General features: G+C 50.7%; 1 protein-coding gene across 4 annotated transcripts in view; it reads right to left on the bottom strand.

Annotated features, from left to right (window-relative positions):
* GLP1R (glucagon like peptide 1 receptor) overlaps nucleotides 1–21701 on the bottom strand; it is a 39240-nt gene that overhangs the window by 9431 nt on the left and 8108 nt on the right. For 3 of the 4 annotated variants that reach the window (XR_010119057.1, XM_063632308.1, XM_063632309.1), the window contains exons 3-8: nucleotides 20690–20797; nucleotides 12638–12756; nucleotides 12173–12279; nucleotides 5779–5932; nucleotides 5024–5183; nucleotides 380–440 (exon numbers count right to left, since the gene is read on the bottom strand). Coding sequence is in view for 3 of the 4 variants with exons in the window: in XM_063632308.1 (XP_063488378.1) it covers nucleotides 380–440; nucleotides 5024–5183; nucleotides 5779–5932; nucleotides 12173–12279; nucleotides 12638–12756; nucleotides 20690–20797 (709 nt within the window). In the remaining variant the exon portion in view is untranslated. Of the gene's footprint in view, nucleotides 1–379; nucleotides 441–5023; nucleotides 5184–5778; nucleotides 5933–12172; nucleotides 12280–12637; nucleotides 12772–20689; nucleotides 20798–21701 lie in introns of all 4 variants that reach the window. The other variant, XM_063632307.1, reaches the window with a different exon arrangement.

Raw genomic sequence — 21701 nt, 5'->3', positions numbered from 1 at the left:
CACAATACACACGCACAGTCCAAATACACAGTCATACACAGAGATGCACACGGCCCCCAAACAAGCTTTCATGGACCTACCAACACAGTCATGTGTGTACCCAGCATCATATACAAAATGACACAAACATTTCAATTGCAGATATTACAGAAAAACCTGCAGGAGGGCACCAGGTACCCCATAGACCCAGTTCCGTTAGTCATCAAACAATCCTGGGACAGGGGCAGGGAGGGGAGATTAGAGAACTAAATTAACTTTCTAAGCTCCTGGTCCCCCACTTTATCCTCCCAACAGATGGGCGCCCCAGGTACCAAGGAATCCCATGGACCTTGAGGATGGGGACCTGGGGACACCCGCCCCCTTGGAGCAGGACACTCACCCCTCGTCCTCATAGAGGTACTTGACAATGCCCCAGGGGACAACAAACAGCAGGGGAACACCTAAGAGAGAGGGAAAGACAGAAGGGGAGAGGGGCTGGCAGGCCAGAGCCACAGTCCACACGCCGAGGCCTCTCCCTGCCCCAGGCCCCTCACACTTCCAGCCCCTCTCCTTGCCTGGCCTCAAACTATGTTTTCTAGTTTTTTCTGGGCACCTGCGAGAACAGAGGCAGCAGGAGCCCCATGTGGACTCCCAGACTCTTCCTTACAGAGAGGTCCTCATCAGTCATCAGTCCCCCACCTCCTATGTGCCAGGCACACTGTCGGGACTTGCCCTGAGAGTCCCGGCTGAGTCACCAGGCCACAGGCACACAAGCAGCAGCAGGACTGGGCCATGCGGTGGGGACGGCATGCTGGATGAGGCGAGGAGCAGGCGAACCCTCTGATGCCCTTTTTGTCTCTTGCTTCAGCCCACATTGCCGATCTCAGTCAACTCCTAAAGGCACTGGATGTCCTTTCAGTCATCTGTTCCCTACCCCTGTGCACCTGCAAGAGGGCTCGGCAGAATCCTGGAACGGAGACAGGAGCCCGGTCGTTGATGCCAGTTGACCAACTAACTGTCCGCAGTGGCCTACAGTAACAACAGCTACAACAATATTACTTTCCACTCGGCTGAGACTTGACTTGTGTGGTAGACAGCCTCTAAGATGGCCCCGAGGGATCCCCACCTCCTGTGCTCATACCCTTGGGTAGTTAGTCCACCTTGTATCAGTATTGTTTCATGTGACCCACGACATCTGGCCGAAGTGATGGCATGTCACTTCTGATTGTTATAAAAGACATTGTGGCTTGTTTTGCATGCTCTCTCTCTTTCTCTGATCACTTGCTCTGGGGGAAACCAGTTGCCACGTGCTGAGAGAACTCAGAAGGCCTGGATAGAGGTCTCTGCAGCAAGAAATGGAGGCCTCCAGCCTCTGGCCAGCAACTGCGGCTTCCTGCCAACCACCTCGTGAGTGAGCTTGGAAGTAGATTCTCCATCCCCAGTTAAGCCTTGAGATGACAGCAACCCTGATGACAGCTGGCTGCTTCTCTGCGAGTGCCCTGATCCTAGAAGGAGGTCTCAGAGAGAAGGGACAGCAGGGGGCGGGGGATGCCCAAGAAGGAAGTTTCTATATGTGTATGTGGTTCAGGAAATCCACGTGCTCTTGCCTAAAGAGTTTTCTCTGTGAGATCCTGAGCCACAAGGTACCCAGCTAAGTTGAACCGAGATTCCAGGCCACAGGAACTGTGAGATAACAATAGTTAGTTGTTTTAAGTAGCTAAGTTTCAGGGTTAATCGTTCTGCAGCAATAGAGAATTAATACAACTGGTTCCCAGTTCCTTGAAGGTAGAGCCTGGGCCTCACTCACCTTCAGAGCCTCAATGCCCAGATCACCCTGGGAACTCAGGATCTGTGTTGGTTGATTTAAAATTGGATTGTCCTTCCTCACATGACAGATGAGGAGCTGGATCAGGGACTCAGAAGGGCACAGGTGGGGCTCAAATTCAGGGCTGCAATCCCATGCCCACTCCCAACGCCCTCAATGGCCTTCTGCACTGGCTGTCTCCATGCTTCTCTCCGTTGGCCCCTCCCTCAATGTTGGAGATGTGTCTGAGCTAGGTAAGCGTGTGCATATTAAGGCATGTAGACATGTGTGTGTGAAGGTGTGGTGGGCAGACCATGAGTGTGCACGTGTGGCTTTGGGGAATCTCTGCCAGGAGCACATTTCCAGGATAGAACCACTTCATAGCCTTTCCTGTCACCACTGTCTATGTCTTTAGCACATCACTGTCCATTCAACAGCAGCTACTAAGCAGGTCGTGTGCCCAGATCTACTGTGCCTGATGATGCAGGGAGAGATGGAGGAAGCAAAGGAGCCCCCAGCTGACCACATTCTTCATCAGCTCTCTCTCTCCTGGCCCATTTATTTCTACACAAATCAGACCTCTCGGCATCTCCGGTGCTTTAGTAATGCCTTTATGAGACTGGACAAGGAATGGGATGATCTCCAAAGGCCCCAGCACATGGCACGGGCCCTGCCACATAGAGGATGCCCAGTGAGAATGGAATGAATGATGGGTGAATCAATACACCAATGAGGGAAGGAAAATTCTCTAGGCAAGAGCATGCCAATTTCCTGAACCACATACACATACAGAAGCTTCCTTCTGGGCATCCCTCGCCCCCTGCTGTCTCTTCTCTCTGAGACCTCCTTCCAGGATCAGGGCACTCACCCATGTTATCAGCCAGACCTGGCAAGTTTAACTCATCGTCAGCATTTCCTTAACAAGGACTTTTCAAAAAACACAGCCACGAAAGCCCTGCCTCATGCAAACATTACTCACTCCCTGCTGGCTCCATCTTTCTCCCATTTAGAAAACGAGCAAGACAGGTTGGAGAAAAAAGCTCAAATTAAGACACACAGAACTGGCTCCGGGAAGTAATGATTCCCTTATCCATCACCTGCCTCCCTCTTGCCCAGCCTCCGTGTGGGTTTCTACAGGCCCCCAGCTGCCTCGGGACTGCAGCAGAAGCTGCCATGCCCTTTGGGGGACCTCTCCAACTGTGTCAGAGTCCTAATTTTAATTCTTCCACTTGCACACGAGGCTAAAAGTTGTTTCCCAAGTATCCCAGCTTGGGCAAGGCCTCCTGGCATCACATCCAAGCTCCTAGCAACCTGTGAATCTCTCTCCATCTCCGCCACCCCAATTCCTCAAGAAAAAGTGTTCTGATTAGAGCAGGGTGTCCTCCAGGTCTTGCCCTTGTGCTCCCACAGACCCCGAGCCCTGAGCTAGGGTGTGAGGTGGTAGGAAAAGGACTTGGCACTCCCTCCCCCATCTCCCACTCAGAGACCTCTAGGGCAGTGTGTCCCCACCAAACTCCAGCCACCCCCGCTCCTCTGCACACATCACACACGTCCCTTGATTGTTCCTGCCCTCGGGTCACCATGGTGACAGGCACTAACAGCGCTGATGCTATTTCCTAGAATGGACAGACACCGTCCCCCACCCTGAAGACAGCCTTCCCTGAGCTGCCCTCCATGGCGTCCCTCCTCCCCCACCCCTAGTGAGATTCAGGGCTCTCCACCTGCTCTAGCAGGAGGAAGAAGCCTCGGGGAGAAAAGGCCAAGGAAGGCACTGGGTCCTGGGAGAGGAGGAGGAAGGTGAGGAGCAGGGATCTGTGAGCAGGAGCCAGGCCCACCTGCCCACCTGTGCAGAGGCCTGAGCCTGCTCAGGGGTGCTGCAGGGGACTGAAGGGGTGCAGCCCAGACAAGAGAACAGGGCACGATGGCCGCAGGCCCGGAGCCTGGGAGTCAGGAGGCCTGGGTTCCAGGGCCTGCTCTGCCTGTAAGGCCCTGCCAGCTCTGGGCCTTGGTGCCCTCAAGACACTGGTCACATTAAAATCTCTCAGGCTACTCTTCTCCTGGGGGGTGGGGGGGCTGTACAGTGCAAAATGGCTGAGGAACAGCAGTAAAAATAAATGAAGTGCAGGGACAGGGGATGGAGAGCTTGAGAGGGCGGAAAGCACAGAACCATGAGGGCTGGTGGCCTGAGGCGGCTTCCTGAAGAGGCAGCGGACACCCTGGTGTGGGAAGGACGCTCCCGAACATTCCTGCATGGAGAACAGCCTTGCAAAGGCTCAGGGGCAGGACCAGTGTCAGGGAAGAGGAGTCTGGATGTGACTGAGCTGAAAAGTCCCTGGGGGGGTCGGTGGCAGGGGCAGCCGTGGTCACCGTGGTCAGCACAGCGTGAGGTGGGTGCATGAAGGAAGGAGGAGTGAATGAAGGAGTGGCAAGCAGGGCGGAGGATGGTGTGGAACAGGAAAACCCGTGGATTCAGTGGCAGATTAGGGAGGGCAGAGGGCAGGGCCTATTCTCTGGGTACCGTGGGTCCCTCCAGAAAGGCCTGTTGCATGTTTTCCCGGGGGCGAAGGGGATCCCAGCCCCCTGCCCAACCCCAACGCTGCCCCTCATTGCAATCCCACGTGGTGAGAGGCAGAAGCACAACCAGAAATGTTCCAGCAAAAAAAAGACACACAATGGTTCCCGGCAAACTTTTTTGGCTAGAACATTTCCAGCCGGGCCCCACGCACATCCGCCGTCCACCCTTTCCTTGGCTGGCCTCTGGTCCCCCTGCCCCACTGTACTTGGCTCTCCCCTGAGCCCTCCTCTTCATCATCATGTGACAGAGCACCAGTAGGCTCCCCCCAGCCATCTCCCTGCCCTCTTGATCCCCTCCCCACCTTGAGGCCCAGGACTCACCATTTCCCTCGGGTTGCCCGGAACTGGGTGTGAACTTATGTCCCCATGTGGTCTTAAGAGAACAGTGCCATGACCTCCAATGGTGTGCATGATAGTGGTAGAGGGTGGTGTTTGGCCACATGGGGTGGAGGCTTCCATTAAGGGAGGAGTTATGCAGAGGAGGGGAGGACCCCCTACAGCATCTTAACAGCACCAGGGCAGAAGGTCCTGTGCCCAGGAAGGGGGTTACCCAGTGGGCCCTGCCCCTTGCTCAGCAGTGCATTCCAAGTGCCATGTTAGAAGAGGGGTCGAGGTCTCCCACCCCCGTGCCACAGGCCCAGGGTGGGTGGTGATGGTAGGTCTTACCCCAGCCTATGCTCACATAGAGCCTGAAGATCCGTTGCTCAGAGAAGACCGAGAAGGCCAGCAGTGTGTACAAGTACACGCCCTCCACCAAGAGCCAGTAGTAGTTGGCCGCCACACAGTACTGCATGAGCAGAAACACCAGCCGGCAGCCCAGAGAGTCCTGGGGGTAGAGGAAGGGTGTCATGGGGGCAACAGCTCTGCCCTCTGCCTCTCTTGATACCACTCCCCATCCTGCTGCAGCCACTATCCTGCCATGGTTAATGCAGGAGGAGAGAGCTCACGTCTCTGGCTAGGGCTAGTGCTAAGGACTTTATCTGCTTTAGCTCATTGAATCCTCACTAACCTGATTGGAAGAAAGTAATGTTATCCTCCTGCAGGTGAGAAGTAAGTGACTTCTCACCTATTTCTCAGCCTCAGAGAAGTAAGTGACTTGCCTAAAAGTGTACGGATAGTAAGCGACAGAGCTGGGATTCAAACCCAGGTGTGTCTCCAAAGACTACTCTTTTGTGTCAGACTGAGAATTCCCTGGGGCAGTGTCTCCTCCCTTAGCCTGGGGGCTCCCCAAGGTAGACTGTCTCTCTCAGCAGACTGGAGGGTCCCAAGGTGAACTGCCTCTCCTATCAGACTGGGGACTCCCAAAGGGCCAGGACTGGTCAGCTCTTGCCTTCTCCTGTCCCAGGCCTGTCTAGGCTGGCAGAGGCAGGCCTCCTCCAACCGCCCATCCCTCCCGAGGCAGTCCTGGATGCACCACACACCTGGTAGGAGAGGAGCCCATCCCACTGGTGCTGCTGGGCGGCCGTGCTATACATCCACTTCAGGGCTGCGTCCTTGATGAAGACGGACAATGCTCGCAGGATGAAGGATGCAAACAGGTTCAGGTGGATGTAGTTCCGGGTGCAGTGCAGGTGTCTGAGGGAGAAAGCAGGGCCTTTCCCTGGCAAGGCAGCCAACAGTTCTGCTCTACAATCCCAGGCTCTCAAGCTAACACACACATCAGGCATGTTTCTGGCCCTGGGACTGTGCGTGTGTCTTCTTCTATGAATACCCTTCTTCCCCATCATCGTGAAAATCCTTCTGCCCAACTCAAATCCTGCCACTCCATGAAGGCTTCCACTATGTAGTCACTGCCCCCTCCTCCCATCCACATTCTATCCTTCTCTCTGCAACATCTTCTTTTACACAAAGTCATGCATAACCAAAGAGATTTATGCATGAGGATCAGTTTCCCCAATGGGAACATTGCTTCTTCATGACAGGGCCCACATCTTAAATGCCTCACAGATGCAGACCAGGACTAGGCACTTGGTAGGAATTCAGAAACTATTGGATTGAGTTTTAATAATCTTTCATGTGAAAATGTGTAGCAAATGGAAAGTACAGGGGCATTTCTTAACCTAATAAAGGCTCTTTACCTAACCAGGAGCAACTATCAGTCTTAACTGAGAAACTGGGGGAGCGTTTCCTTTGAAATCAGGAAGAAAATAAGGATGTCTCTCATCACTGCTTCTAGTCAACATTGCAACTGCAGATCCTGCCCACTATAATAAGGCAAGGGAAAAATGTACAAGAATCGGAAGTAAACAAAATAGTTATTATTTGTAGATGATAGATTATCTTCATAGAAAATTCAAGAAATCTACAGACAAATTATTAGAACTAATAAGACAGTTTAGCAAGATTGCTGATAAGTATGTTTGTATATGCCTGCGTTAAAAAATTTAAAAGTAAATGTTTAAAAATAATTCATTTGCAATATTTTAAATTACCTACCTTGAAATGAGTCTAACAGAAGATAGGTAAGATCTTGATGGAGAATTTTATAAATCTTGCTTAAAATCATTAGTGAAGACTTAAATTAATGGGAGATAGATACATCACATTCACAGATAGAAAGACTCACTATCTTAAAGAAGTCAAGTCTCTCCATGTTAATAAAAATTCTGCCTTATTTTTAAAGTAGAACTTTAAAAACTTATAAAGAAGAGCCGGGGCTAAGACTATTACAGACACTCCTAAAGAATCACAGGGGAAGAGATTTTGCTATATGGTTTCTAGTAAATCTACAGTAGTTAAGGCACCATGGTATCGGGACGGGGAAAGATAAACAGCCTAACAGAGAAAAGCTGTAGGTGACAGAAACTAGCCCATACATACATGGAGCCTTGCTGCATGGAATGGCAGTCATTGCAAACCAAAGGGGAAGGAAAGGCTATCAATAAATGGTACTCAGGCAGCTAATTCCACACATAGAAAAAAAATGAAATCCTTTATTTATATCATACGCAAATATGAATTCCAAGCAGATCAAAGAACCATAAGGAAGAGCAAAACTCTAAAACTTACAGAAAATATAGATGGCCATCTTTATGACACTAGGGTAATGATAGATTTCTTTTTCTTTCTTTCTTTCTTTCTTTCTTTTTTTTTTTTTGGAATCTTGCTCTGTCGCCCAAGCTGGAGTGCAGTGACATGATCTCGGCTCACTGCAGCCTCCGCCTCCTGGGTTCAAGCAATTCTCCTGCCTCAGCCTCCTGAGTAGCTGGGATTACAGGCGGGTGCTGCCACGCTTGGCTAATTTTCTGTATTTTTAGTAGAGAGGAGGTTCCACCGCGTTCGCCAGGATGGTCTCGATCTCCTGACCTCATGATCCACCCGCCTCGGCCTCCCAAAGTGCTGGGATTACAGGCGTGAGCCACCGCACCCAGCCAAGGAAAGATTTCTTAATAAGACTGTCCAGCACTTGTTCTTTGGAAAAAATGAATAATTTTAAACCAATCAATAAAATTAACTGTTATCAACTGGTAGATCTTTATTGATAAATTTTATTTATCAATACTAAATTGATAAATTTTATTCCATTAAAATGAAGAACTTCTGTGCATAAAAAACCATAAAATGAGTGAAAAAATAAGCCACAGACTGACGAGAGGGTAAATCCTGGGTAAGTATCCAGAATATATAATGAATATGTAAAATAGAAAAGAAAAACCCAAATAAGCCAGTGAAAAAGTAAGCAAAGGATATGAAAAAGCAACTCACAGAATAAATCACGAAAAAAAAAGCTTGATCTCTCCGGGAATCTGGAACATGCAAATTAAAACCATAAGGCAATTTCACATACTTCAGGTTAGCAACAATTAAGTCTGAAGACACTAAATATCAGTGATAAGGCTAGATAAAGGAAGCTCTCTGTTATTACTGATGAGAGGGTAAACTGGTGTGACCACTGTGAAGAGCCACTTAACATAGTAAAATTGTGAAAGCAGGTGGTGGTCAGACCTGGCAATTCTACTCCTAGGGATATGCCCCAGAGAAGTGCACAAGTAAGAATGCACATTGCACCAACATTTGTAATTCAGAAAGAAAAAAAGAGAACAACTCAAATGTCCATTAAAAGGTTGACAGATAAACTGTGCTGTATTATACAATGGAATATGGAATGGTGGTTAAAAATCCACAAAACAGGACTACTCATGTCAATGTGAATGAATCTCACACAAACATAACGTTGGACCAAAAAATTACAGAAAAATATTTCTATGATTTGAATGTTGTGTTCCTCCAAAATTCATGATAAAACTTAATCCTTAATGCAAGAATAGTATTAAGAGGTGAAGCCTCCAGAAGATGATTAGATCGTGAGGGCTCTGCTCTCAAGAATGGAATTAGTGCCCTTATAAAAGAGGCCTACATGAGTTTGTGAGCCCTTTTGCCCTTTTGCCTTCTGTGATGTGAGGGCATAGTGTTCACTCCTTCCCCACCAGGTGAGGACACAGTGAGAAGACACCATCTCAGAAGCAGAGAGCAAGCCCTTACTAGACATCAAACCCTGGTGCCTTGATCTTGGGCTTCCCACCCTCTAAATTATGAGAAATAAATTTCTATTATTCAAAAGTTACCCAGTCTAAGGTATTTTGTTATAACAGCAGGCACAGACTGAGATAGAAATTGGTACCAAGATTGGGGAGTCGTGTAACAAATACCTAAAAACGTGGACCTGGGTGGTGGGCTAGAAAAAAGTCTATGTTTCCACAAACGGGCCATACAAGGTGATTCTGGTGAGAGCTCAGAATAAGATGAGAGCTACGTAGAAAATTTCAATCTTCGCAGATTATCTAAGTGGTTGTGAACATAATAATGGTAGAAATATCAACAGTAAAGGCCATTCTGCTGAGGTCTGAGAATTGAGGAGCATGGCACTGGAAACTGGAGGAAATGCCATTTTTTTGTTATAAAGTGGCAAAGAACTTGGCTGAATTGTGTCTATGTCCAAGTGTTTCATGGGAGCAAAGACTTATGAGCAATGAAATAGAATATTTGGTGGTAGAACTCTCTAAGCAAAGTGTTGAGGGTACAGCATGGCTGCTCTTGACTGCTTATAGCAAAATACGAGAAGAGAGAAATGAAAGATGAAATTTATAATCAAAAGAGAAGAAGAACTTAAAGATTTGGAAAATTCTCAGTCTGGCCATATTGTAAAGAATGCAAAAGCATATTCAGGAGACAATATCAAAGGTGTGGCCAAGTGAACATTTAATAAGATTAGTATGGATAGAGGAAAGCCAGGTGCCATTCATCCAGAAAATGGAAGAATGACCCTGAATGCATTTCAGAGATCTTTAGGCCCAGATGTCAGGGCCTTGAGAGCAGAACAGTTTTGGGGGAGGATCCCAGGACACTGTGAGGCATTGGAAGTCACTGCCCAGGGCCACCTCCTGTCTCTGCTCCCTACACTTGGGTGCAGTGCTCCTTGGCTACCCTAGCTGTGGCTCAAGTGGGCCCAGGTATAACTCAGGCCATCCCTCTGGAGGACATAGCAGTAAACCTTGGCAGTGTTCATGTGGTGCGAACTCTACAGATACACAGAGTGCAAGAACTGTAGGGAACATAGCTACTTCTTTGAAATCCAGGAAGACCTAGATTTCAAAGGATGTCCTGGAGAGCCTCAGGGCCCAGGCAGAGTGGAGGTTTCTAATAAATCTATAGTAGTTAAGGCACAGGGGCAAGGCCGCTACAGAGTCCTGATTAGGGCAATGAGTAGCAGAGTCATGGGGGGCAAGATTCTCCCCCAAGACCCCAGACTGGTAGATCACCAGCACACAACTCCAGCCTGTGAGAGCTGCCACATGAGCTGAACCCAACAAAGCTGTGCGAGTGGGGCTTCAGGGAGACTTGGGGACCCAACTCCCACCTCTATATCAGGAAGGCAGGACACTGAGTCAAAGAAGATATTTCTCAAGCTTTAAGATTTAATGTTGTTTGTCCCGTTAAGTCTGGATTTACTTGAAACCAGTTACCGCTTTCTTCCTTCCTATTTCTCCCTTTTTTGATTTTAATTTTAATTCTTTATTTTTTTCCAGATAAAAAATAAACAATTGTATTTATTTAATGGTCTCTTACTTTGCTCAGGCTGGTCTCCAATCTCTGGCCTCAAGCAGGCTTCCTACTTTAGCCTCTCAATTAGCTAGGATTACAGGCATGAGCCACCACACCCAGCCCTATTGCTCCCTTTTGAAATGAGAATGTCTATCTTATGAAATGAGAATGCCTGCCACACCATTTCATTTTGGAAGCACATAACTTCAGTGATTTCATAAGTTCACAGCTAGAGAGAAATTTCCTTCAGGAGGACTCATCCCTTGAGTCTCACACATACCTGATTTAAATAATATTTAGATGAGACTTTGGACTTAGACTTAAAAGTTAATGTTGGGATGAATTAAGACTTTGGAGCCATTGAGATTAAATGAATGTATTTTGTATGTGAGGAAGGCAGGAATTTTGGGGGGCCAGGGGTAGAATGCTATGGTTTGAATGTTGTGTCACTCCAAAATTCATGTTGGAACTTAGTCCCCAAGGCAATAGCATGAAAAGGTGAAGCCTTTAGGTGATTAGGCTGATGAAGGCTCTGCCCTCACGAATGGGATTAGTACCTTATAAAAGAGACCTGAGGGTGTCTGTGAGAGCTTTTCACCCATTTGCCCTTCTGCCATGTGAGGACACAGTGAGAAGGTGCCATCTTGGAAAGAGAGGACAAGCACTTACTAGACATGGAATCTGCTGGTGCCTTGATCTTGGACTTCACAGCCTTCAGAACTGTGAGGAATATATTTCTGTTATTTGGAAATTACCCAGTCTAAGGTATTTTGCTATAGCAGCAGGAAAAGACTAAGACAAATATGTTCAACACACTATTAAAAATACACAGAACCTTGCTATATATTTCTATAGCTATTCTCAAATGTGGTAAAAGTACAAGGAAATGTGTGGGAATTAAAAGAGTCACATTCGGGGCTTACCTCTGATGGCTGTAGGGCAGGGAGAGGGATGGGATTGGAGAGGGTTACTCAGAGAAGTGTAACTATGGGACGTGTTATTTCTTAGGCTGGATGGTGTGTGAATACGTGATCATAATATCAGTCATTACATTTTTGAATCACTGGAATATTTCATAGTAAAAGAGGAGAGTATTCATTGAGTGAATCCATTTATTGAGCACCGTGTGCCCAGGACTGTGCCAGGTGCCTTGGTAGGAGGGGGAATGCCACCTCTCTTGCTCTTGCTGTCTGGTGTCCTGAGGTCTCATTCTCTCAGAATCCCTTCCCTCTTAGAACCCAGTCCCCTGGCCCACCTCCACCAAGTGCAGAGGAGTGGGAAGAACCTGGTACTCTGTTCCCAGCTCCTAGTTTGGAAGGAACGTCTCATCTAGGTTAGACCTAAGGAGGAACTTTTCCACTGGGGCTGAAGAGCTCCAAAGGGAAGAGGATCTCTAATCCCCAAGATCTTTTCTAAAATCATACTGAATTCTTGATTATTAAAGTTACACATGTTCAATGGAGAAGATCTCCTGGGATTTTCCATAATCCCATCACCGACGGTTAAGGTTTTGAGGTTGGTGGTGCATGTGTGGTATTTTTGTTCTTTTTTGCAGTACATATGCACACATTTACATAGTGGAGACTAGACTAAGAACACAGTATCATATCCTGTGTTTTCAACCTCATATTCTATGGCAGGGCTCTCTAGAGAGCTCTTGAGAGAAGGACGAATGTGCCGCGCTGTTGCTTTGATTTGGTGTCGGGCTGCTTCATTCCTCTATCTGGGGGAGTTATGATGAAGCGGCCCCTCCCGGGGTCCAGGCCACCTTACCTGAAGCCGAGGAGGATTGCAGAGGCGATAACCAGAGCAGAGAAGGAGAGTGCGTAGCCCACCGTGTAGATGATGTAGAGGGACAGGAGCTGCTCCTCCGGGGAGCTCTGTGGCACGCGGGGGACATACGTGTACATGGGCAGCCCATGGCCCTCTTCCCACAATCTTCCTTCCCATGGGAGAGAGGCAGAGCTGGGGCCCCAAGTCAGGATTCACCAGGACCAAGAAAGAGAATAACCGTAACCTATGGCGATGGTTCTTGGATATCTTGGGCCCGGTTCCAAGGCCAGAGAGGTGAATACACACCACCTTTGTCCAGAAAGCATGGTGTGCAAAGCCCCCAGAGGTAAGGAGATGGATGAAATGACCACAGATGCCCCCACCAAAGTCAAGGATCTTTGCTCCAGTGAAGAGCTCCGAGACACGGTTCCCCGCTCCCTGGCTCAGAACCCCGCCTCAACTCACTCTCTCCCCTCGCTTGGACTCCTCGCACTCCGACAAGTCCCTCCAGGGCAGGCTGGAGTTGTCCTTCTGCAGCCAGAGGCCTTCAGCTGTGCAGAACCGGTACACGTGGCCCTGCGGCACTGGGGTGGGGAGACCTGGCCCTGAGCCTCAGCCCAGAATAGGGCAGCCTGCCCAGTGCTGGACACTCCCATTCCCCCCATCCAGAGGGCTATCCCTGCTCCCCCGGAACAGACCACTCTGAGTTAGTGACATCCTTTTCCCTTCTTTACACACACACACACACACACACACACACACACACACACACACACCCCTGGACCTTCCTCCCCTGACATATACCCTGTTGGTCCAGGGACAAGACGCGATCACCAAGGTATGGGCTCCTCAGCTCCACCCTCAGCCCTGCCTCTCTGCCACCCTAGGACACAGTTTAATGAATTCATGTCTTTGAGATGAGACGAGTTTAGCTCAGTTCCATGTCCCTGCCTCCAGCCTCAAATCACACTACTGACAAGGTCTGGCACCGACCAGCAGCAGCCGTGTCTGCCCCACAGTCACTCGCTATTTCTGATTTTTAGGACTCAGCGCCCACTTCCCTCCCACACTCCTTGGGGAGAGCAGACCTTGGGAACAAGGTTGGCACTGAGTTCCCAAGAGAAGGGAAGGGAGACAGAGCACTGATCTGAGAGAGAGAGACAGCCCTACCCATAAGACGTTCTAATCTGATGGAGGAGACACAGACCTACTTGCAAGGAACCCCTGGTCTAAAAGGAGTACACAGCCTCCTGGTCATATGCAGCCTTGGCCTTTGGAGATCCCCCATGGAAAAAGGGAAGACCCAGCTCCTACCTTCACGTAGACTCTAATTATAGGTTGGAAATAGAGATAGCCCTTGGAGAGAGGAAAGGAATCCAGCCCCTGTCCTCAGGGAGCTCCCCTGTCTGAGGATGGTGGCACTGTCCCTGTCTTCAGAGAATCAAGACTCACACAGAAAAAAACAAAAAAGACCTGAGAAAAGAAGAGCATAGATGGAAACTAACAGAGATCCAACACAGGCCCTGCAGAGGTGAGGCGGGGCATTGCCTGTGCCCATTCACATCCCAGCAGAGGCTGTCCCCTGCCATGCCGCATGTCCACCTACCAGGGAGATGGCTGGCCTGTGGCCTCAGGTTTGATGTGAGGCTGATAGAGGCCGCTGCTTACTTGCGTCCAGGAGGAAATGGCTCGTTCCTGGCCTCTCTGTAGGGGAACTTAAGTTTGACACCAGGACCAATGAACTTGGGACAAAAGGGCACAGTGAGAGGGTGGGGGGATATTGACCTGTAGGAAGAACAGGGGGACCAAGGAGAGAAGCTGCAGCCAGGACAAACTTTAAAAGAGTTCAACATTCTAAAAGACTAGAAGATTTTAAAGACCAGTTTTCCCAGCTGTGGGAGGAAGGAGGGAGTGAAGGCCAGAGAATGGAGAAGGCAGCAGAGGCCCACTGGGGGCAGTGGCTGGTCAGTGTTCATGTGGAGAGACAGCAGTCAGAACTGGGTCTCGGCTGGGTGTGGTGGCTCACGCCTGTAATCCTAACACTTTGGGAGGCCGAGGTGGGTGGATTGCCTGAACTCAAGAGTTCGAGACCAGCCTGGGCAACATGGTGAAACCCCATCTCTACTAAAAAATACAAAAAACTAGCCAGGCATGGTGGCACGCGCCTCTAGTCCCAGCTACTCAGGAAGCTGAGGCACGAAAATCACTTGAACTTGGGAGTAGGAGGTTGTAGTGAGTTAAGATCGAGCCACTGTACTCCAGCCTAGGCGACAGAGGGAGACTGTCTCAAAAAAAAAAAAAAAAGAACTCAGTCTCCTGAGAAGAGGCTTCATTAATGTGTGGTGTGTGGTGTGTGTGTGTGTGTGTGTTATGTGTCTGTGTGTGTGTGTGTGTGTGTGTGTGTGTGCATGATGGGGACTGTGGCAGCCCCAGGGCCTGACCCTCAGGGCCGCAGGACAGGGGCAACCATCTAGTCTGGGAGTTCTATTTTTCACCCCAGCAAAAAATGTGGCAGGGACAACTTAACTGCAGAGTCCGGTGACAGCCTCTTCCAGCACTGTCAGCAAGGCCTGCCAATGGACCTTGCCCTTCCCTAACCCTGATCCCAGACGCCAGGACAGCCTCCCTGCTCTTTCTTCTCCTCCTTCCCAGTTCCTTTCCCAAACAAACCCTGAACCAGGTCCCTCTTCAAGACACAGAAATGATCTGGTAACCCAGTGGGGCGAGTCAGCTTGCAGCATGACTCCTTCTGGAAGAACCTGCATTTTAAAAGATACTTCACCTGGGAGAAAAACAAAAACCTGAAAATCTAATGGTGAAACTGACAGCAGTGGGAACGATGGTGTTCCAATACCCTTCGAACGCATTTATGAACAAAATCAGGCGTACCCTCAACGGCAGAGAAGGGGAGCCACGTGGTCTGATTTTAGCAACGCGAAGGGCCCCTCTCAAGCCCCCAAATGCCTCTCTTATCTGCTGCATGGATGCCTGAGATTCTTCACCAGGGCCAAGTCTTCTGACATGAGGCAAAATCAGTGCTCTCCTGTAGATACCCCCAAAAGCAGTGATGGGGACCTGAGCTGTCTCCATGCGCAATGAGATGGTGTCAGAGCCTGCTCTAGCAGCCTGCTTTGATGGGAGGAAATGGGGAGAAAGGAAGAAGGTTGAGGGGCCAGGGAAAAGAAGACACAGCCATGGAACCGCAGGCACACAAACCATATAAAGACCCACATACCCAGGACTCAGCCTGCAACCGTGTGATGCTAGTAAGACCCACTTCCCACAGCTGGCACAGGGCCTGGCATATAGTAGGCACTGCCTTGTTGCAGGTTCCTTCACAACATGCTCCTTACATGCTCTTTCCGTAGGCTGTGACTTCACAGAATCAGTTTTTGAACACCTACTGTACACCTGACCCCTTTAGACATTAGAACCACCTTTCAAGGTAGGAACGGTTAGTCCCATTTTACATATGAAGAAACTGAGCCACTGAGAAGCCAAACAACTTGCCTAAGATCATCAACTAGAAAGTAGCAGAGTCAAGACTCAAACCCCCAGCTTAGTCCAGAGGCCTAAACTTAGCAGCCAAACTTGTTGTTAATAGGAAAGAATGTGTCACGTGCCGTTCTCCCCTGCCCTTCCTCTGGGCTCAGATTTCTCAACATTCAGTCTCCTCCCAGCAGGCCCCTTGCCAGTGCGGACCCCCGGCAGCTCCACCAGTCCCGCGCCCTCTGTTCAGAGCCAGCTGGGAGAGTGGGGAGGTGGTGTGTGCACAGATGTGTGCATTACTGGCACAGAGTCAAAGGATCACTGTGTCCCTTGCTCAGCGAGCCTGTGCAAGTGCATCTGTCAATTACCCTTCATTAGCATCAAATATTAAAAGCCAGGCTGGTTCCTGGCTGGGCCCATGATCCCCAGATGCCCACCTTGGCTGGAGGTGGGGTGGGTCAGGGCAGAGCCCTACTTATCAACCCACCTTTATCTGGCTTGGGAGGAGCTGGTAAATCACAGCCAGGGATTTGGCTCAAGGCTTGTCAACACAGGGAGGCAGCAGGGCAGCCACATGCCAGGAGGCCCAGGGATATTTCATCAAGCCAGACCCTGCTGCTGGAAATAAAACCCCCAATTAAACACTTCCCCTCCCGGAAGCTGCTGCAGCGCCTGTAATCAAGCTAACAGCCGCCCTTCCACGTGGATGCTGGCACTCAGGGCTGTGGAGAGCCGCTCATGAATCCATTAGCTCCTGCACCCTGGCAACGAGGTGGCCAGCAAGGACTACTGGGCCCCCATTTTACAGATGCGGAAGCTGAGACTCAGAGAGGCCAGGCACAGGGCCTCCCCAAGGGAGTGAGGTGAGGGTCAAAGGCCAGGCTGGAAATGAAGGCATCAGCTCAGGGCCAGGGTGAAGGGTAGCGTAGAGCATCAGGGCTTAGGAGAAGGAGCTCAGGTTCTGAACAACACAGACTCAAGTTCAAATCCTGGTTCTGCCTTCAACCAGCTGTGGGACGTTGGACATGTCCCTTCACATCCTCAGGCCTCAGTTTCCTTATCTGCAAAATGGGAAGCATAATGACTTTGCAGAAGATAAAGCATGTGAAGTGCCCGGGACATAGTAGACCTTTGAAACATCCTCCCCCACGCCAGTTTCTTGAAGGGGCACTCCTTCACTGAGGTTGGAGATGGAGCTTGTGACACCACTTCAGCCAGAACTCCTCTGGGGACAAGCTTGGGCCTCAGTCTCCCCTTGGCAACCCCAGGCTGTCGTAAAAGCCCCCAGGCTCAACATTACTCGGGGAAGGCACCTGCCAGAGTTTCCAAGAACTGTGAGTTACAGGTTATTTTTAAAGCATTTTATGACTCTCATATAATTAGAACTAAGCTAACAAACAGGTAGGGATCAGGAGGAGGTGTAGCTAATGAGGCTGGAATGATTTGTAACAAGCAGATCAGCTGTTTGTGGGTAAACGAGGCTGCTGAAGGGCCCTCTGGCAGCCAACAGGCTCTCTGAAGCCACTTCAGCCTTCTCCTCCCAGTCTCGTTTGTACCAGCCATTTCCTTTGAACATCTTCTGTCTTTGACTCATCTGCTCCTGCTCTCTCTGCACGATCCTGAGACCCAAGTTCTCAATTAGAGGGGTCAGAACTCAAGGGCTTGGCTGGCTTCTCCAGGACACTGCGTAGTTCCGAGGCCCACGGCCTGGCCCCATGTCTAGGGTGCTGCCTGGGACCCTCACTCCTTGGAGGAGCTTCCTTTTCCCTTCTGCATCTGCCTGTTCTTTCAGGTCTGGCCCCAGTGTCACCTGTCCCTGGAAGCCTTCCTAATGCCACCACACTCTTGGCAGAAGGGGTGGCTCTGGCCTCCCTCAGTACGACTGCCCGGGCTGCTGAGCCGACCTTCAGCTCCATGGAGGAGGGTTACCCCCCTGCTCCCCAACGCACACACACACACCTCTAAGGTCTCAGTGGCACCCCTAGCTCCTAACACAACCCAGCTCAGGGGGCTGGTGATTGTTCTGACTTTTCTCTTTCTCAGGTCACCACTCCTCTGCTCCATTCTGAACTCTAGAAGCCTGAGCCATGGGACAGCACCCCTCGGCTTCCTGGGCCTCCGTTGGGTTGGGCCAGTGGGAGGCATTGGCAGAAGATGGAAGGGCAGAGGGAGAGAGAGGCTGGGTGTTCTCCCCTGCTCCCTCCCTGCCTTGATTTGAGGTTTGCCAGTGACTTTGTCCCCTCTGTGGCCACAGCCCTGCTGGGTGGCTTCTCCAGTGTAGCCAGCTGTCATGGGGGCCCCCAAGCTCCATTCTTGTCCCTTACTTCTCAGGTCTAGGGGTGCTCGAGCTCTCCATTGTTATAGTCCCTGGTGCTTTATATGCCTTATTGATCCCTTTACCTTGCCCAGCCTCTGAAAATGACCCCTCCCCAACATTAAATTCGCTCCAAATTGCCAACTGAGCATGTTTTCTGCCAGGACCCTGCCTGAGATAACCCCCTTCCTTCTCCCTGACACCAGGGCACACTGACGTTTCTCCACAGGCTACTCCCTTGATCAGCCCAAGAAAGCTCCAGAACTGTCCCCTTCTTCAGAACTGCTCCCACACACCTGAGTGGGGGTCAGGGAAACCCCCGCTGCCAACCTTTGCCAAGGAAAGCTCCAGGACAGGCCAGAGACAGCAATTATGCAGCTTGAGCCTGTGGTAGGTGTCTCTGTGCATCCCTGACTCAGGGAGTGGGGAGAGGGAGGCAGAGTCGGTGATTCCGAGTGTCAAAAAAGGGAGCAAATTAGCCTGGTGAGTGGCGGGGGGACGAGGTGGGGGAAAGGCTGGCAGGGGGCCTGTGCAGTGGCCGTTATCTTCATGGAGAAAGCAATAAAACCATGTTCGCTCATAAACGGGCACCACCAGGACCTATTTCCTGCTCAAATAATATTAAAGGTGATGGATGGAGCTGCAAGCGGCAGGCAGAGCTGGGGGCAGCTTAGTGCTGAGTGATGGGCCCTGTCCTACGCCTGGCTCCCTGGGGTCTAGAGGCCCAGCAGACGCTGGCCAAGCTGCCAGTCTCAAATCTATGGGAGGCAGAGAAAGTGTGTGTATTGCAGGAAGTCAGGAAGGTATGTAGGGAGGTGGGAAAAATTAACAGCTACCATTTCTCAAGGCCCTGTGGTCCTCCCCACACCCATGTCACTTGGCTCTATACCATCTCCCAGATGAGTCAACCAAGGCACAGAGAGGCCTGGCAACTTGCTCCTGCTCACACGGCTAGTCAGCAGAACCACCAGACTGCAGAGTTCACAGGAGAGGGCAGACAGCTCATCCCTGTCTCTAGAGGTGTGCCCAGACAGCAGGGGGCATGCAGACCATTCACCTGTCTCCAGGCCAGAGCCACATGCAAGGGCACACACACACACCCCCAAGGAAGCCTTTGGTGTAGCAATTAGCCACACTGACTCTAAGCCAAGCTTCTGGGTCACCCACTAATGGCTGTGTGAGCTTGCAAAAGTCACTGAGCACCTCTGTGCCTTAGTTTCCCCATCTGAAAATGGGAGGGTAATCAGAGTACTTGCCTCAGAGGGTTGTGAGGATGAAAAGAGTGCAGCGTGGAAAGTGCTTCCAACAGACAGTATTGGAGAAGGCAGGCCACTGATGGGCCCAGGCTCCTGCCTCCTTCTAGGCCCAGGCTCTCCCTGCTTCTTGGGGAGAGGTGAGTGTACTGTGAGGGTGGACAAGGAGACAGCACTTTTAGGAGACCTGCCTGGGCCTCATCTGACTTCAGTCCCACATGCCAAGGTGAAGCTTACATTGGGCCCCACCGGGCCACCTCCTCCAGGAAGACACCTGGCTTCCCCACAGCATAACCTCATGCCCGCACTGGCTTCTGGGCCAGTTGCTGCTTGGGCCCTGGCCCCTTCAAGGTGTGATGAGAAGAGCATGAATTGGATTCAAATCCTGGCTCTGCCATTGACCACGTCATTTGGAACAAGTGACTTAAACTTTTTGTGCCTCAGTTTCCTCATCTGTACAGCAGGCATAACCACAGGGCAGTTATAAAGTCCTGCTTTTAGGGCAGGACTTGGCACACGGTAGGTACTCATTAAATATTGGCCGTGATGACAATGATGGTGATGATGATGATGATAGGGCAATATCTTTTCTCCCCTTATGGAGACTGGGAGCTCCTTGCCATGAGGATGCTTGTCTCCTGTTATCCCCCATGGTGCCTGGGTGAAGCTGGGCTCAGCAAGCGAGGCTGGGATGGATAGGGGGGCACATTAACTAATCCTCCAGTCAGGGATCCTCTTGCAGCCTCTGCAAATCTCTGTACCCCCAATGAAATGACCTTCCCACCTACCCAGTCACATCTTCCCCAGTACAAGGTCCCCCTTGCAGGCAGGAATGAGCTGAGGAGGGCTGAGTCTGGTGGGGTTCGTCACCCCACCAATGCCCTGATCACTCCTCCCAGTGAACCTCTAAAGAGTGAGGAGGTAGCTAAATGTCACTGCCAGGTATGGGCCACCTGCATACACATATCATACATACATGTATACACACAGCAGACACCCTCGGTAGCTTCCCTCCCCGCAAGAGTCTGTCCCCACCTAGCTCCTTTCCTGACTACTGGTTGGAAGGGGTTGCGTTTCTCTTCAGACACTTACTTTCCCTTCCCCACACACCTGCCAGCACTGGCCTCACGCCCAGACCCAGGTGGTACCTCAGGCCATCGTGAAACTTATCACTGCTGAGTGCTCCCCGCACCCCAGGAAAGGCAGGTGGACCACTCACTAGGAGGCCTAAAGACATTCTGGGTGGGGAGGGCTGTGTCTCAGAGGAAAGGAAGCAGCACCTTGACCCCAGCCTCCTCGATACAGGGGAAGGTCGGGGAGGGGGCTCACCACTGCTGGCCCAGGGCAGGTACCAGGTCAGGGAGGGGGCTCACCACTGCTGGCCCAGGGCAGGTACCAGGTTGGGGAGGGGGCTCACCACTGCTGGCCCAGGGCAGGTACCAGGTTGGGGAGGGGGCTCACCACTGCTGGCCCAGGGCAGGTACCAGGGGCAGCTGACATTCACGAATGAGCCTGGCTCCCCATCTGGCCAGCAGGCGTATTCATCGAAGGTCCGGTTGCAGAACAAGTCTAGGAGCAGAAAGAACAGTCTCTGAGTCCCTGCTTGTGACTGGCCATGGTCCTTTCCCTCCCTTCCCCAAGATCCCGCCCCTCCTCGGAGGCTGCATGCCACTAACCTCTGCTGAATGCTTACTGTATGCCAAGCACTTTCCCCATCCAGCAAGAGCCAAGCAGGGGCACTTGCCCTTTATCAGTGGCAGGCCCTTGAGCAAGTAACTTAATGTCTGTTTCCTGATCTGTAAAACAGGAGTATTTCCAGCCCCATGGGGCTTTGTGGGATCAAGACTGTATGCTACATAGATAATGGAACATAGTACGTGCTCAATGAACAATCCTTATAGGCCTATTCTTAAATTGCACTTCACAGATGAGAGGGAAATGTTACCTCACCTTCCCTCTGATCTCACCTAAGATAACCTTCTTTAGGTCACGTGTTATAATTACAGTCAGGATTTCAACCTAGGCCCAGTGGGCTCCAATCCTGTGCTCTTTAAACCACCTCATGAACTCCCTGAAACATTCATTCCTATAAATATGTTTGTGGAGCCCTCAGTCCACGCACAGGCTGGGAGGTGCTGAGGACAAAAATGGAAAGGCCGGGTGCCTGCTCTGAGAGGCTCTAGCTGGGGGGCTGGCCAGGGGTGCGGGGAAGGATACACAGATAAGACAGCTAAGACAGAAATGAGACAGCAACCCCAAAGCAGACTACAGCAAACCAGTAAGAGCCAAATGATGGCAGAAGTCCTGGGGAAGATTTTCTGGAGGAGGCAGTGCTTCTGCGGACTTTGAAGAACAGGAAGATTTTGGTCGGTAGAAAGGAAGGTATCCAGGTGAAGCAGCAGCTTGGACAACGAGATGAAGGCAGAGGGCAGGGGTGATACCCTATAGAGGCAAAGGTCTCCCAGCCATGGAC

Source organism: Symphalangus syndactylus, chromosome 23, assembly GCF_028878055.3.
Source record: "Symphalangus syndactylus isolate Jambi chromosome 23, NHGRI_mSymSyn1-v2.1_pri, whole genome shotgun sequence".
Lineage (NCBI taxonomy): Eukaryota > Metazoa > Chordata > Mammalia > Primates > Hylobatidae > Symphalangus > Symphalangus syndactylus.
This window is presented reverse-complemented; position numbering and strand designations above follow the sequence as displayed.